Consider the following 15,750-nt stretch of genomic DNA (forward strand, 5'->3'; position numbering starts at 1 on the left):
CCTTTCTGACGCAGATGCCTGGTGACTCTGATATGGGTGTGAGATCATCTTAAAGGTCATTCTCTTCACCATACAGTAAACAAATGTGTAGATTTGATGTCAGCATCTGAGAATCTGAGAAAAAAGAAATTTAAATGCTTTTTGAAATTATGTCTGATTAAGCGTTTTGAGAAACTGATGATCCAGATAGGAAATGAATCATATGAATGAATGATGAATCATATGAATGAATTATGAATGATAGTTCATTCTGGTGGGGTGGCAAGTTTCAACACATCCAACCAAGATTTATTTAGCCAATTTACAAATGACACTTAAAAATACTCTGAAAGCAGTCAGGCTAATTTAAAGTCTAGTGTAGTGGTTTTTGTCATGTTGGAGAGCCAGTTTCACAAGATCCTGCCCTGAAAACCAACACCTCACCAAGCACATCTGACACTTTTGCACTCAGGTGTGGCTCAGGTTTACTTGTCCCAATGACTATGACTCAGCATAAAACCAGCACAATGGTTGAAGATCCATGGTGGTGGTGGCAGGACATTATGCGGGATGCCAGACCTTTATATGGCTGCAACCGGTCACTCGCCATGCAGGACCTACAGAGGAGAGACGAACACAGTCAAGATGCAGTTCCGTTCAGCAATGGAGGTGGTGTTGCTGGTGTTAGCGATGGTGTTGATGTCCCCCAGTGTGAGTGACGGTCGAATACTGAGCAAGTGTGAGCTGAGGGATCGACTGAACGCGACTCTGCCTGCAGATGTGCTAGACCACATCGGAGGACTGGCCAAACGTAAGTGAAGCTGAGATCATTGCTGTTCTTTCTCTCATTAGCATAAAGAAGCTGACTTTAGAATCTCTTCTCTCTGCTTCGCAGTTGTGTGCTATGTGAACCTGTGTTCTGGGTTCAACACAAGCAAGGTCCAGGAGGTCCCTGTTTCCAACCTTGGTGGTACCAGTCACGAAAGCCCGAGCAACTCCACACATGGGTCAAGCAGCGAGGAGTCTGATGAAGATGAAGATGAAGATAACGATGACGATGAACATCACACAGTTCCAGTCAACCTCAGTAACTCAAACTTCACTCCCACAACACACGCTTCCAGTCATCTCCGCAGGCTCAGGTCTGTGCAAAACAATGAAGAAAAGGATGAAGACCATGAAGAGGATGATGAGGATGAGGAGGGCAATGAAGGAGCAGCCAGTGTCACCAAATCAAGCAACACATCTTATACAACTAATAATTCATCCTCCTCATCCGACTTCAACCAAATTACTTCAACCAGCACCCCTATAACATCAACAAACCCCACAACATCCTCTACAACATCAACCGCCTTTCTGAGGATGTATGGTTTGTTTCAGTTGCCACAGAGTGTTTGCTCCTCAGAAGATCAGTCTTCTGCCAACCTCTGCAATATGACCTGCAATAGTGAGTGGCACACTAATATTTCTCCTATACTAGCCGTTAGTTTAAGTAAGTAACTTACATATAACTTAACATTATTGTAAGTAGTAACTTACATTTGCATGAATGTGCTTACTGACACCTGACTGAAATCACACTTTTAAGGTCTGATGGACGATGACGTCAATGATGACTTTTCTTGTCTTGGTAAAATGTGAGTAATAATCAAAGTGATGGTTAAACAAAAACAAAAACAAACAAAGTAATTCTGAAATCCGTCAAAGAATTTGGCATTGTTGTGGTTATTGATTAGCACAAGTTAAATGTGAGTTAACTTTCAAATCTATTTGAATAGCTGTGATTATTTTTATTTCACAGCTAGTCTCTAAAAGCAATACATGTTTATCAAGACCCACTGTTTCATTCATGTATTTCTCTCACTTTTTACAAATATTAATGTAATTTTGTTTTTTTTATAAATATTAATGCTTTGTCAACAGCCTCAGCCATCCAGAGGAACCTTTTATAGAGCATGTCTGGGAACAGTAAGTAGCAAAGCAAACATCTGGATTTTAAAATAAGATAAGAGATAAAATAAGATAATACTTTATTAACCCCTCAGCGTGGAAATTTGCATTGTTACAGCAGCAGAGAATAGTGTCAGGAAATACACATATATAAGATTCAGATATACAGAGAAATAAATAAAGAGTATAAATATATATGCAATGTATGTAGTTCTAAACAGTTATGGTTATTGCACATGGTAGACTTAAATATTGCACATGGTAGAGCAGTAAGAGCAGTAAAGTACAGTGTGCAGTTTGTTGTACAGTATGAGCTATGGAGAGCAGTGTCTGTTGTACAGTACAGGTGAACTATGGAGAGCAGTGTCTGTTGTACAGTACAGGTGAACTATGGAGAGCAGTGGCTGTTGTACAGTACAGGTGAACTATGGAGAGCAGTGGCTGTTGTACAGTACAGGTGAACTATGGAGAGCAGTGGCTGTTGTACAGTCTGACGGCATGTGGAAGGAAGGACCTGCGGTATCTCTCCTTCACACAGCGCGGGTGCAGCAGCCGGGCACTGAAGGAGCTGCTCAGTGCTGACAGGGAGTGGTGCATGGGGTGGGACAGGTTCTTCAACATGTGCTCGAATTTGGTCCTGGTCCTCCTGTCTCCCACCACCTCCACCGGGTCAAGATGGCCCCAGGACAGAGCTGGACTTCTTGATGATTTTGTTCAGTCTCTTCCTGTCAGCAGTGGAGATGCTGCTGCCCCAGCAGATCACTCCATAAAAGATGACTGATGCCACCACAGCATCGAAGAAGTTCCTCAGGAGCGCGCGCTCCACTCCAAAGGACCTGAGTCTCCTCAGGAGATACAGTCTGCTCTGACCCTTCCGGTAAAGTGCAGCTGTGTTGTCAGTCCAGTCCAGCTTGTTGTTGAGGTGAACACCCAGGTACTTGTAGGACCTCACCATCTCAATGTCCCTTCCCTGGATGTTCACTGGTACAGGAGAAGAGTGTTTGGCCCTGCGGAAGTCCACTACCAGTTCTTTAGTTTTACTGGTGTTAATCTGCAGGCAGTTCCTCTGGAACCAATCCACAAAGTCCTGAGTCAGTTCTCTGTACTCCCTGTCGTCTCCCTCACTGATGAGGCCGACAATAGCAGAGTCGCCTGAGAACTTCTGCAGGTGGCAGCTGGCAGAGCTGTACTTGAAGTCAGCAGTGTAGAGAGTGAAGATAAAGGGAGCAAGGACTGTTCCCTGTGGAGCCCCCGTACTGCAGACAGCCACGTCAGACTGGCAGTCTTGTGTCCTCACATACTGAGGTCGGTTTGTGAGGTAGTCCAAGATCCAGGTGGCGAGGTGATGGTCCAAACCAGCGCACTCCAGCTTGTCCTTCAGTAGTGTGGGTTGGATTGTGTTGAAAGCACTAGAGAAATAAAAAAACATGATTCTCACGATGCTCCCAGCATTCTCCAGGTGAGAGAGAGACCTGTGTAGAAGGTGGATGATGGCATCCTCCACTCCAATGCCAGGTTGGTAGGCAAACTGAAGTGGGTCCATAGCTGGACTCACCAGGGGGCGGAGGTGGACAAGAAGCAGTCTCTCCAGGGTCTTCATCAGGTGTGAGGTCAGTGCCACACGCCTATAGCTATTAAAGTCTTTCGGGTGTGGGGTCTTAGGCACTGGTACCACGCAAGATGTTTTCCACAGCTGTGGAACTCTCCCTAATCTCAGACTGAGATTAAAGATGTGTCCGGCCACACCACACAACTCGTCTGCACAGGACTTGAGAAGCCTTGAGCTGATTCCATCTGGGCCTGCAGCCTTCCTGATCTTGATCTTCCTGAGCTCACCTCTCACCTGGGACATGGTAAATGCCAGACTGAAGTGGGGGGGGGGGGGGGGGGGGCTGACTGCTGGAGTGTGTGTCAGCAGGAGAGCCGTTAGGTGGGGGGGTTGAGTGAGGGGGGCTGGCTGCTGGAGTGAGTGTCAGCAGGAGAGCCGTTTGGTGGAGGCTGTGAGTTGAAAGGGAGGGGGTTGGGTGTAAAAGAGGGTGTAGGGCAGTATGCTGATGGTGCCAGACAGGGAGATCCCAGCAGTGGTGTCTGTGAAGTGGAGGGGGCAAGTGAGTGATCAAACCCAGACTCCTCTGACATTATTCTGCTGCAGCTGGACCTCCATCTTCCTCCTGTAGCTGGCCTTCCCCTCTCGGATCTTTCTCCTCAGTTCCCTCTGCACACCCTTCATCTCCTCTTTGTCACCTGATCTAAAAGCTCTCTTTTTCTCCTTCAGGAGAGCCTTTATATCAGGGTTAATCCAGGGTTTGTTGTTGGAGAAACACCGAACAGTCTTGGTGGGTACGGTGTTCTCCACACAGAAGTTCACATAGTCTGTTATGCAGTGTGTGAGACCATCGATATACTCCCCATGTGGATCACACAGTTCCTCACACCAGTGTTGTGCTGAAACAGTCTTTCAGAGCCTCTTCAGACTCCACAGTCCATTTCTTCACTGTGCGGGTGACGGCTGGTTCTCTGTGTACGAGAGGTTTGTACACAGGGAGAAGATGAACCAGGTTGTGATCAGATCTTCCTAGGGGAGGGAGGGGTGATGAGTTATATGGTCCTTTTGTGTTGGCATAAAACAGATCCAGTATCTTATTGTCTCTGGTTTTGCAGGTAACGTACTGGGTGAACGTAGACAGGGTCGATGATGGAGAACAGTTGTTAAAATCTCCAGAAATCAGAAGGAGGGCTTGGGGGTGCTGGGTCTGAATCCTGCTCCCAACTGAGTGCAGGACGTCACAGGCAGTGTCGGTGTTAGCAGACGGGTAAACATACGCAGCTATCGCGATAGCGTGTGAGAACTCCCGCGGTAGATAGTAGGGTCTCATGCTAATGGCTAACAGAGAGAGATCGTACATTGCCCATGGTAACGGAAGGGAGAACTGGTTTGCATCGTCTCCTTCTCGCCCGGCGCAGAGCCCCCAGTGTCTCCTCCTCAGCTCGCGGGGGATCTCAGCTCGTTCCCCTGGGGCGACCGCTGAGTCACGTAGCGCCAGAAGCTGCTCCCGAGTGTAAACAATGGGGTCCTGCATGCTGTGCACTGGATCCCCGGTCACGTGTATAATACACGAGAAATAACAAAGAAAAAAAAGTGCAAACTTCACTAATTTACTGCCACGGTGTGCGGACAGAGTAAAAAAATGCGTAAACTTAAACTGCTATTTAAAAAAAGAGCGAAAAGTACGAGAAAAACGCTCACAATGAGCGGGAGCTGCTGTAACAGGCAGCAGTTTACATTCCTTTTTTTAAAACAAACAATTACATTTTTAGACAGCATGCCACCGTTCTTTGTGTTGTTGTTTATATGTTTTATATGTCAATAGCACAAGGGGTAGACAGTCCTATATCAAGGCAGTTTCCAGTCCAAGAATAGTCCCTAGACCAGGGGTGCCCCTTCGATCGCGAAGGAAGTGTGGGTAGATTGCATGACATTAAAAAGTAGTGGATGAATGATAGGCTATCGTCCATCTGCACTGACGGTTGTATTTTGATTGACATACATGGTAGCCAATCTAATGTCTAGGGTTTGACACACGCAACACCCCACACATAAACTTCCAATAGTAATTTTCCATTAGCAATAAGTTCAGTCCAAGACTAGGCTTAATTTAAATTCAGTCCAAGACTGTATGTATGTCCACTGTAACACATGGGCTCAGAGATAGCTAAACTAAATGCAAGTGCAGGAAGGTATGTTAAGAAACAGAATGAAACACATAAATAGAGAGTATAGCACAGATTGAGAACATAGAATATAGATCAGATCGAAGCCCACTAACAACTACGAGCAACGAAATATAACATGAATACACTGCTTTGATAATAAAACAAGGAACATGAAAATACCATGATGCCATCAATATCCGACAATCAAGAGTACAACAGAGAGGGTTTAAATACACGGAAGATCCATAAAGAAATATGGTATCTAACACAAGATGTAATATACAAAAAACTTCTAGAAAACTTACAGAATGAAAAGAGTCATCATATCTCATTATACTGTATATCTAACCATATATCTCATCATACGTCTCATTATGTGTTATCTCTTTTACAGTTTTTCAGCTGTCCTCCAAGAATGTCACAGTGTGGACAACAGCCAGTATTTCTCCATGTGTTGATAGTTTTCTTCCATTATTATAATGTATTCATTCCTGCACCACCAAATGTCCACCTCACACTAAAAACACTAAAATGTAACAGCTATTTCTAAATTTAAATATTCTCGATCGCAAGTACTATATTATTTCTAAATATTACTAATTATTTGTATCTGTGTTTAACATCTTGTGGATTTGACATATGCCTTGTGATTGCTAAGGTTCAGAGGTAGAGTGAATGTGGCAGTGATCAAACATGGTGCAAACTCCAGTAAAATGATGGAATGCTATAACTCTGGGATTTCATGTTTCCACATACAGTAAACACCAACAAACATCTCGATAAAACACTTCTGTGACCCATGAGAAGCTGTAATGGAGCCCATCTCCATTGTGATGTAATAATGGTGTAACAGGGTGAACATGCCTCATTTATTTCAGCTCAAACTGGGACCCCACCAATTGGCTTTCAAAATGCCAGACATGGTATAGTGAGAACAGGTTAACACACCCACTACAGACAGTAAACTCAAATAAGGCTTAAAAAAATTATTATTTTTTTTATTTAATTATTTTTTATCATTCTTACAAAAGAAGTCCCTGTAATTTTGAGTTGAAGAACAAAGTTTTTGTCACAAACTTTGACCAGCATTTGGCACATGTTTTAATCCACAGTGATTTATAATATTTATCAATCTGTTACTATATGTGCTCATTTGGGTTTGAACAAAAAAAACATTGTGGTGTTTCTAAGGCAACTGTGCTGCCATTTAAGATCTGCCAGTGCTGTAAACTTTCAAGACTGAATTGTGAAACAAAATGTGACATTTGGATTTTAGAATTCCACATCACTGTGCAGTTCTTGGCTACCCTGTGAGCAGAACGCCACAGTTTTCACTTTTATATCTGTCTTAGGTTCACCTGTGTTTCACATTTATTTTGCACTAATGTTAACTTAAATATTCTTTAGCTTGTGATAAACTGCAATACCTGGATTTTTTTTAAATATATGATAATGTGTAACCTTTGCACATGCTACATTGTATCTTTTCATTTTCAGACTATGTTTCAATCCAGCAAATAAAGCAATGTACATTAAGACATGCAGAAGTGTGCTCTCACTGATAATCTCCTGATCTTAGTATAGCTCAACTTACAAATTATTTATCTGTCTTTCACTGCCAATGTGCCTTTTGCCCAAATGCTTGCTAGTATTTAACTGCAAGCTAATGGGAGCTAAATCTAAAATGAGCTTTTTTCACCCAAAGGCCAATGGTTCTTAGCTGTCAAGAAAACAATAGTGGAAACACGGTTGAACTAGGAAGTCACTGGGAAGTCAGTAAATTTAAATAGTCTGTAAATAGCAACACTTTAAGGAGCTAAAATCTCTTAGTAATTATGAGGAAAAACCTTTCAATTGGTTTAAGTATAATATTAAGCATGACAATGTCACAGTAGGTCAGCCTAGATGCCACCAGAGGGCGCGTACACACACACCCCCTCTGTCTCACACACGCCCACAACCGCACGGAGCACACCCTCTCAGTCTCGGTCACTCCTACCATCCCAATCACCGGAGTACTGACACCTGTCACAAAATCAGGTGGTGGTGTATTTATTCCCACAGGTCGCGCCGTCCAGTGCTGCACATTCACCCTGCTATCCCGCCTCGCTCCGCGGGAGAAAGACCTGCTTGTTGTAATCATCTACGCACTCCGTTGTTGCTATTTAAACCGCTTTTCTTTTCTCTTTTCCTTGCCTGTTTATACTGCCTTGGTGCCTGAGTATGTAAGTTCGACATGGATAATAAAACCAGTCACCCTCAGCCTCTGCCTCCTGCTGCATCTGTCTCAACGTCACAGACAAGCTATGCAAAAAAACTATGGGGGTTTTCAATTAGTGGAACAGTATCCATGACTTCAGGCCCAACCAGTTCAGTAGGCTGGCACAAAGGTCAAATGCAGTCTGAGTCAGCATTAAACTACTGACCCTGCTGTGTAAGTGTTTGTATCCTCTAACTGCTATAAGTGCATTTGAGCATTTGGTTTCTCTGACTTCATTCACCTGGGCTTCTACCACAGATATCGTGTTATTATTAATAATCTGGTATGCTGTCTGCTGTGCTTCGTTGTTCAATCTTCCTCTGAATGACCTCTAACCTTTACATCCCTAACACCTCTAATCATTTCCAACTGTCACATTTGGCTCTTCTCCCATCTGATAATCACGTTCTTGTTTTCCTTTGCCATACGCATCTTTGTTTAGTTTTTTTTCTACGCCTCGTCATTTAGTTCTCCACCCCTTGTCTTTGGTCTCACCTCAGTGTATATGTACCCATTCTTTTCTGTTCCATGTTGCTGGTTTTTTGTTATCCTATCCTCGGTTTGTTTATCCTAGGCTCTGTTTTTTTTTTCACTTAGCCTCGTGGTTTTTTCGAGCCCTGATGCATGTTGTATAAAATCTCTGTTGTTTGTGTGACCTCATTATGTGTTCTCATCTTTTTGTCGCTCTTTCAATCTCTGCCTCCTTTTTCTTTTGGCTTTTTTTTCTTCGTTTGTACACAGTAAGAATTTTCCCTGGGGAGCAGTAATCGGGTGGGTAGAACCACAAAGAAGACAAGCATGTGGGTACTGCCCCATGTATTATATTAGTGCATATTAACATAGATTAGATTGGATTAGATTGGTTAATGGAGTACTTTATGGAGTTGTTGTTAGGAGTTCTTCCCTTTTGTCTCTGTGTTGACTCCCCAACACTAGGCCTGGATGGCAGTAGTGGATGTTTGTGATGTCTGAACCAGTAAACTTCCATACAGCCATGGGTGGAAACTCTACAGTGTACCGCACTGAAGGTGTTTTCACACTTTACCATGTTATCACATATCAGGCGGGGTTCTAACACTCTTTCTCAAACATGTGATTTGAATAGAATTAAGAGGGGTTTTGTTTTCCCGGCTTCATTGAAAGAGACATAAGAAACCTTCTGCGCTTCCATTTCATTAGACTATAATCAGGGTCTTCTCCGTCTGCTGTGTGTTTTATGTCTTTCAATACCCCCCACCCCCCAAGCTAGGTGGTCCAACTCCAGTGTGTCGTCAGGGAAACGATACCCTGGGTTTACTTCAGCGATTGTTTGTTTGGACACACTACTGCGTTTGACTGTAGTACACTCAGAAAAGCGAAACACAGTACAATGCAAATAGAAGTGTACATAAGAACTGTTTGAACAAAATAGTTTACCTACAATATATTATATGGTTATATTAGAAAATAGAAAAACTAGATGAATATTTTAGAGAATAATAGCAAACATGTGAGCGATGGTGTGTGAGTAATCCAGTACATGCACACTGAGGGCTTTTTAAAGTGTTTAATGTCACTTAACATGATATAAATTTATATGAATGCACATTCCACCATCTTACATAGCACATAGCGTAAGTACAACATACCATGTCCCAGTGTTAATATTAAATTATAGTAATGGAAGTGCTTGATCTACAGTTTAAAATTCTGGTACAATCTCCGATCTCTGTAGGTGCTTGAGGATCGGTGCTTTTGAAATGGATCTCTGCAAAAAGGACATTGTTCTGTCGTGGATCATGTGATGGGTGTTCTAGGAACATTCTTCAAAGTAGTCAGAAGGCACCACAGTGAGACACTGTTGGTCAACCACCATAGATAATCTGTGAAATGCAGTAAAAGGGTAAACATGAACAGAAATATCGGAAAGATTTCAGATATGGGGAGTGGGGGGCGGGGGGTGGTGACAGACTACAACAACAATCTTATTTATAATTATGCTCTTGAAGGTGACACTTTAGATAGCTCATAATCCAGAGTAATAACTTAGACAATCATAAAAGAATTACCAATACTGGTGGAGTGAAGCGAATTATTTTAAATTACAGTTACTCTTTGAAATTAAAAGTCTGAAATTTGAACTGTTGCTTTCCATTTATTTTTATTACTTAGTCCAGAATTTAAGATACAAGCAGAATCCGGATGATTTATAACAGCCCATAATATTTTTATTCCAACTGTACTTTTTTATTTATTTTGATTAAACTGCAACAACATGCTTAGTACTTTTTACAAAAACTGCATTTTTTAAACCATGTGTCAAAATTGAATGGACAAAACATTTCTTATGGAAGTTAAAACTGAAGTTAAAGTAGCAATAAGTCATTTTCAAAATTCTGCTTGGGATGATTCAGTTGTTGGCCCAGAAGATTTAATTCCTCTGTACTAAATCTTTGGTAATCATGGCCACCTCCATGTGGGGACCTGCCCTATGGAGCACACTGCTTCATTTGAGGACTGACAGTAATTTGATTCTTTATTTCATGTGAGCTGTACTTTTTTTTAAATATGTAAAACAATAAAAATCAACTTCTGTTAAAATTGTTTGTTAATTATCAGGGGGAGAATTGTGTTGCTCCTTTAAATTAAATAAAGTAGCAGTGTGTAAGATTTATGGGGAGCTATTAGCAGAAATGTAGGCACAATGTGAAGTGGAGTATAAAAAGATAACAAAAATAGTATTATAAAATACACCAATGCTCAATAAATTATAGTATGTATTATTAACAATAGACACAACAAATATTTCTTCCTCCCGGAAATGTATTCTGGTAGCTAGCCTTTGTTGCTTAGCAACATAATCCAAAGATTTGCCTATTGAATGGACAGAACAGACTTAACAGTTTAAACACCTGGCACATTAATACAGAGTCCAGTCTTTGTGAAGTGGTCTCGGGTAGTCATAGATAAACACTTTTTTTCAACATGAGTCAGCAAATTAGATTTAAAGACTGGAAACATCCGTTTTGTAATGCAGGTTCTACTGTACAACATGCTTGGAAGGGAGCGATGAGAAAGGGGGTATTCATTTGGTTGCAATCTGAAACCTCACCACTAGATGTCACTAAAGTATACACACTGTTACTTTAACGTACATGTACCTATTTACATACAGTGTATAAAGTGCAGTGTATGAAATGCTTGTGTGTGTGTGTGTGTGTGTGTGTGTGTGTGTGTGTGTGTGTGTGTGTGTGTGTGTGTGTGTGTGTGTGTGGTAAAACTTACCCCATCTCATTCAAAATCTTCAGGCAGGCAATGTCATCAGTGATGTCATCATCAATCAGAGCTGTTAAAGTACAAAAAAAGAAAAAGCTAAGCAGACCTGCACAGACCACAGAGCAGAATGCATTTATCAAATAGATGTAACAAATATATTTCAGTGTTATGTACTCTAAAGAACTACAATTTGCTTATGTATTTTGGAACCATACTTACCGGTGCAGTCCAGTTCGCAAAGGTTCAGACTAATTGATTCTGAATTGCATGCTATATCATTTAGCTGAAAAATTCCATACTGGAGTGTTCTGGAGAACAAGTCATCTTCATCTTCATCTATCTCCTCCTGATCTGTCACATCTTCCTCGTTATGGATGTATCTCTTTTTAATTTTGCTTTTAGAAGATTCTTCACTTCCTTCATTTCCTGACCCCTCCGTAGGACCATCTCCAGACATGTCTATAATGATTTCATCTGCATTTCCTGACCCACCCTCTTCTTCTGCATTGGACAGTTCTCTTGATTTTCTTTTAAATCCTTCAGATCCATCACCGGACTGATCTCCAGAACCACTTCCCGAATTCTCACCTGACTCACTTCCAGATCCTGACAAATCTCTAGAACCACTTCCGGACCCATCACCGGACTGATCTCCAGAACCACTTCCAGATCCATCACCGGACTGATCTCCAGAACCACTTCCCGAATTCTCACCTGACTCAATTCCAGATCCTGACAAATCTCTAGAACCACTTCCGGATTCATCACCGGACTGATCTCCAGAACCACTTCCAGATATATCACTTGGCCCCTCTCCAGAACCACTCCCAGAAGAGTCATCATCTGAACCCTCTCCAAAAGTGAGTCCTCTTAGTAACCTTGTCTTAGGAGCTAAATTGTCTTCAGTTAATAACTTGTCCTCAGAATTTAATTGCTCTTCAGCCATCACTTGTAGTACTGGGATATCCTTCATCCCATATAGATCGTTTTCATTTGGGCCATTTATAGTAGGTATCAGGTGTGGAGAGTTGAAGTTGTCGATGGATATAAGACTGGTGTTGAACCAAGAGGTGTGCTCCACTGTACAAACAACTGCAGAAAAATGTTGCAAACAGAAATTACATGATACCCTTAAAACATAAACTTATACATAAAAGATTGCATAAATTAATCTACAAGGAAACATTACAAAAATTTAATATGGTATGAACATGAATTAAATACAACATAAAGGAAAAAATAGAGTGTAAATAAAAAAGTGAGAGAGAACCAGGCTTCAGAATTTTTTTCATGGATAATTATATAGATTTTTTATTTTATTTTTATTTACATCTGAAGTTGGTTGTTTTATACATATACATCACCAGTCTGTATTTATTGTATGTAATGCCCAGGGTTCAAGGAGTACATGGAGCAGACACACATGCGGAGTGCTGACAGGTTTATTACACACCGAGGCCCACTCGGGAGAGGCGGAGAGGGACAGATTACCAACAGACACACTAGACTCTGACTTACACAAATGTAAACAAGACTATCCAAATGACACAGAAAAAGGAAACACCAAAGGACGAGAGTAACAAGCACACGACTGGGAATATAAGACAAAACGACCAAACAATATAGCGAGAAAAACAGAGACAAGAGCAGAGTAACAAAACACAAGACAAACCCAGCAGACACCTCGAACAAGGACCTGGAATAACGTAGACAATACAGAGGGCTGTCAAGCAAATTTGGGAACAACAACAACATTGCACAAATCAAGGGGTATAAATGTACAGACTAAACCAGGTGAATAGAATAACCAGGAGCGGGGGACTAGGAAACAAGAACTAAACATGAGCAAGGATATGAAAACACAGAAGAAAGACAGACACAAACATGATTGATGGGGGAGTGGGGGGGGGGGGTGTGATTTGTGACATTGTATCGCCTGGTCAACTGTATCTATGGCTGTATTAAGAATTGTGAACTTACACTGAGCGAGGATGTCCTCGTGGATCACCTTCTGCAGCTTAGGGAAGGCCTCCTTCAGGCTGGACCTCAGCTCACACTTGCTCAACACGCGCCCCTCACTACCGCAGCAGGCCATCATCACCAGCACCGCGAGCACCAACATCTTCACCGATCGAAGCAGATTTGGCATTGCACTCCTCTCTGTGGGACACCAGAGATAAGTTTAAGTTTAAGTTTACTTGAACTGTGACGGTTGCTGTGCATCTTCCTGAAATGTGGCACCACTCATTGGCAACAGAATCTTATTCATCCAGCTAAACACGGACAGCACCAGACTGAAGAAGTGTAAGCGGACTGCTGTACTGTGACCCACAGAATTTATGGTCATGATTGGTTGAATTTTTCAGCAAGGTCCCCAGGTTCTGAACACCATACTCAACAGGACAGAGTGGGATTACAGGAGTGGTAGCTCTCATTAGGGAAACCGATGAAGAAGAAAGCTTCACTCTACTGGAAGGAATGGCTTTACAGGAGTGGTTGAAGAGAGAAAAAAAATGCTCCCCGCCCAGTCAGACAGAATGGGTTAAAAGGAGTGCAGGCACTGGCACCAAAGAAAAGAAAAGAGTCAGAAAAGAATCAGGTCCTGTTGACTCATGGAGTCGAGGCAGGGAACAACTGAACCAGAGAGCTGCCCACTACCCTCACAGGGTGAGGCCCGGCGTGAGATGGCATGGTGAGGCTTCTTCACCATGACATAAGCAGACAGGGAGACTGTCTCCCTCTGAAGCAACAAGGACAGCGAAAAACTCTCGCAGGCATTGACCTTCTCAGGACACCACTGGTACCAGCATCAGTAGAAACATCATGTTCTTCAGACCAAGGTTTCAGAAAGAAACCTTTATACAGACAGATATCATCTGCAGTTGATCCAGTTTATTACTGATTGACAGCGTGTGGCCCATGGTGTTGACATCTCCTTACCTGAGGAGCATGTCAAGTAGCATAGTTTTGCCACTTAAACTGAATTGTACATAAGAAACAGCCATTCAAAACAAAGATGACGGGAGGCCCTAAAGCCAATGGTAGTTATGTCATGGTAGTTATGTCATCAGTGCAGAAGAAGTTTTCTGATGGGCAACTCCTAAAACGTGCCTGAACACCTGCTGGAGCAGGTCGGGTGGTTTTGTCTGTGCAAACAGTCAGAACACATGAAAACATCAAAGTGAGGCAAAGCTGATCTTTGGATGGCACTGCTACCCTTGATAGTGAGGTATCTAGTTAGTGTGAATGAGGTCATATGTTTTGATAATTTAGTGGGGTCACTGTACCCTTTATAGCGAGGTATCTTGTTAGTGTGAATGAGGTCCTCATTCTTGATAAATTGGTGAGGTATTTATATGGCTTTATACTTTGATCATTTACATGTCTGTTTTAGAGCTTTTTAGAGAGCTGACATAAACCTTTTTTTATAATTATATTATATTATTATTATATTATATTATAATAATAATTTTTTAAATTATTGGTGATGCAGGTCTTGACCTACACACACACGCACACTCACAAATGTATGGTTCATAGCAGAGTCGGATCACACAGGCAGTTTTCCAAACAGTCCCTTTCTGAATTAAAATTTGGTTCATGATTGTGTTAGTCAGCAGGAATGTTAGAGAGTTCACACAATCTAAAGAATTTTATTGATTATTATTACTTGCAATTATAAAATAACTTTAATGGCTTCTTTAAAAATTGGTTACCAGGTATGAACACATCAATCTTTATGTTAAGTTAAGCAAACCTTGAAATGTGAAATATTAGAAAACCAAAACAATTAATAAAACAGAAATTGACATTTTAAAGAATACTTTAGAAACACAAAAAAAACAAAAATTATATATATTTAAAATATATTTTCAACAGGCACTGGATGTGGATGTGACCTATAATAACGAATTACGACGTCTACATACTTTACGAGCTTTCAGAGTAATGGTAGTGCTTAGTGCTTATATATCTTTGTACATCTTAGTACTCTTAAAATATCTTTGTACATTTATTCTATCTTAGTACACTTCAGGTATCAGTAGACTACATGACAGCAACAACATGATAACAACAGTTTGATTGTTAGATTCAGCTCTTACCTTTGGTATGTATATATATGTGATGAGAACACCGATCCTCTATGACTCAGTAACGATTACCTTCAGTCTTCATCACCCTTTTAATACAACGTGACAGGTTCCACTGCTTATAAGGGCAGATGTCACATGACCCAGAATCACGCCTGGTAAGACTTCATTCTCTAAAGTAAAACATACGTACTGTTCTGTTCACAGATATACGACTGGTTCACTGTGCATCACCAACATGTCGTTCATGTTTTGTCACAAACCGAGACCGGGTCTGTAATCGGCACCATCAATGTTAAGTAATTGAGTAATTGAAACTATCTTAGTATTTATCTTGTACAGTCTGCCACTAAATCAAGAGATGAGCTCCTCGAGCTTGGTGAATGGAGTGGTTTCAGTAACATTCAAGATCATGCAAATGTGTCAAAAAGCAAAGGGACCATTAAAAATCAGTGGAAACATCAGATTAAAAGATAGGTGTGCAGTTCTGGTCCTGAA

General features: G+C 41.5%; 2 protein-coding genes across 3 annotated transcripts; one reads left to right on the top strand and one right to left on the bottom strand.

The window, feature by feature from the left end:
* The first annotated feature begins 524 nt into the window (after nt 1–524).
* On the top strand, nt 525–7,184 carry LOC143493419 (uncharacterized). Its single transcript, XM_076991835.1, has 5 exons — nt 525–790; nt 875–1,429; nt 1,571–1,619; nt 1,906–1,950; nt 6,041–7,184. Exons 1-5 carry the CDS (start codon nt 550–552, stop codon nt 6,102–6,104), a joined length of 954 nt encoding a protein of 317 aa, XP_076847950.1. The 5' UTR covers nt 525–549; the 3' UTR covers nt 6,105–7,184.
* Nucleotides 7,185–9,437: 2,253 nt separating this feature from the next.
* On the bottom strand, nt 9,438–15,381 carry LOC143493421 (uncharacterized). Of its 2 annotated transcripts, XM_076991838.1 has the most exons (6): nt 15,265–15,381; nt 13,142–13,321; nt 11,956–12,253; nt 11,381–11,919; nt 11,171–11,231; nt 9,438–9,768 (listed from the first exon to the last, which is right to left on the bottom strand). In XM_076991838.1, exons 2-6 carry the CDS (start codon nt 13,308–13,310, stop codon nt 9,699–9,701), a joined length of 1,137 nt encoding a protein of 378 aa, XP_076847953.1. In that variant the 5' UTR covers nt 13,311–13,321; nt 15,265–15,381; the 3' UTR covers nt 9,438–9,698. The 2 variants fall into 2 exon arrangements, with proteins under 2 accessions (XP_076847953.1, XP_076847952.1); XM_076991837.1 differs by having other exon boundaries at nt 11,381–12,253.
* Between the last annotated feature and the right edge of the window lie 369 nt (nt 15,382–15,750).

The sequence above is a fragment of the Brachyhypopomus gauderio genome, unplaced genomic scaffold (genome assembly GCF_052324685.1).
Source record: "Brachyhypopomus gauderio isolate BG-103 unplaced genomic scaffold, BGAUD_0.2 sc86, whole genome shotgun sequence".
NCBI classification, from domain to species: domain Eukaryota; kingdom Metazoa; phylum Chordata; class Actinopteri; order Gymnotiformes; family Hypopomidae; genus Brachyhypopomus; species Brachyhypopomus gauderio.

Coding starts and splice junctions, on each gene's coding strand:
- LOC143493419 (XM_076991835.1), top strand. CDS start 550: ATGCCAGACCTTTATATGGCTGCAACCGGTCACTCGCCATGCAGGACC. Junction 1,430..1,570: donor CTGCAATATGACCTGCAATA/GTGAGTGGCACA, acceptor CACACTTTTAAG/GTCTGATGGACGATGACGTC. Junction 1,620..1,905: donor TTTTCTTGTCTTGGTAAAAT/GTGAGTAATAAT, acceptor CTTTGTCAACAG/CCTCAGCCATCCAGAGGAAC.
- LOC143493421 (XM_076991837.1), bottom strand. CDS start 13,310: ATGCCAAATCTGCTTCGATCGGTGAAGATGTTGGTGCTCGCGGTGCTG. Junction 11,232..11,380: donor TTGCGAACTGGACTGCACCG/GTAAGTATGGTT, acceptor GTACTTTAACAG/CTCTGATTGATGATGACATC. Junction 9,769..11,170: donor AAGATTTTGAATGAGATGGG/GTAAGTTTTACC, acceptor TGCATTTCACAG/ATTATCTATGGTGGTTGACC.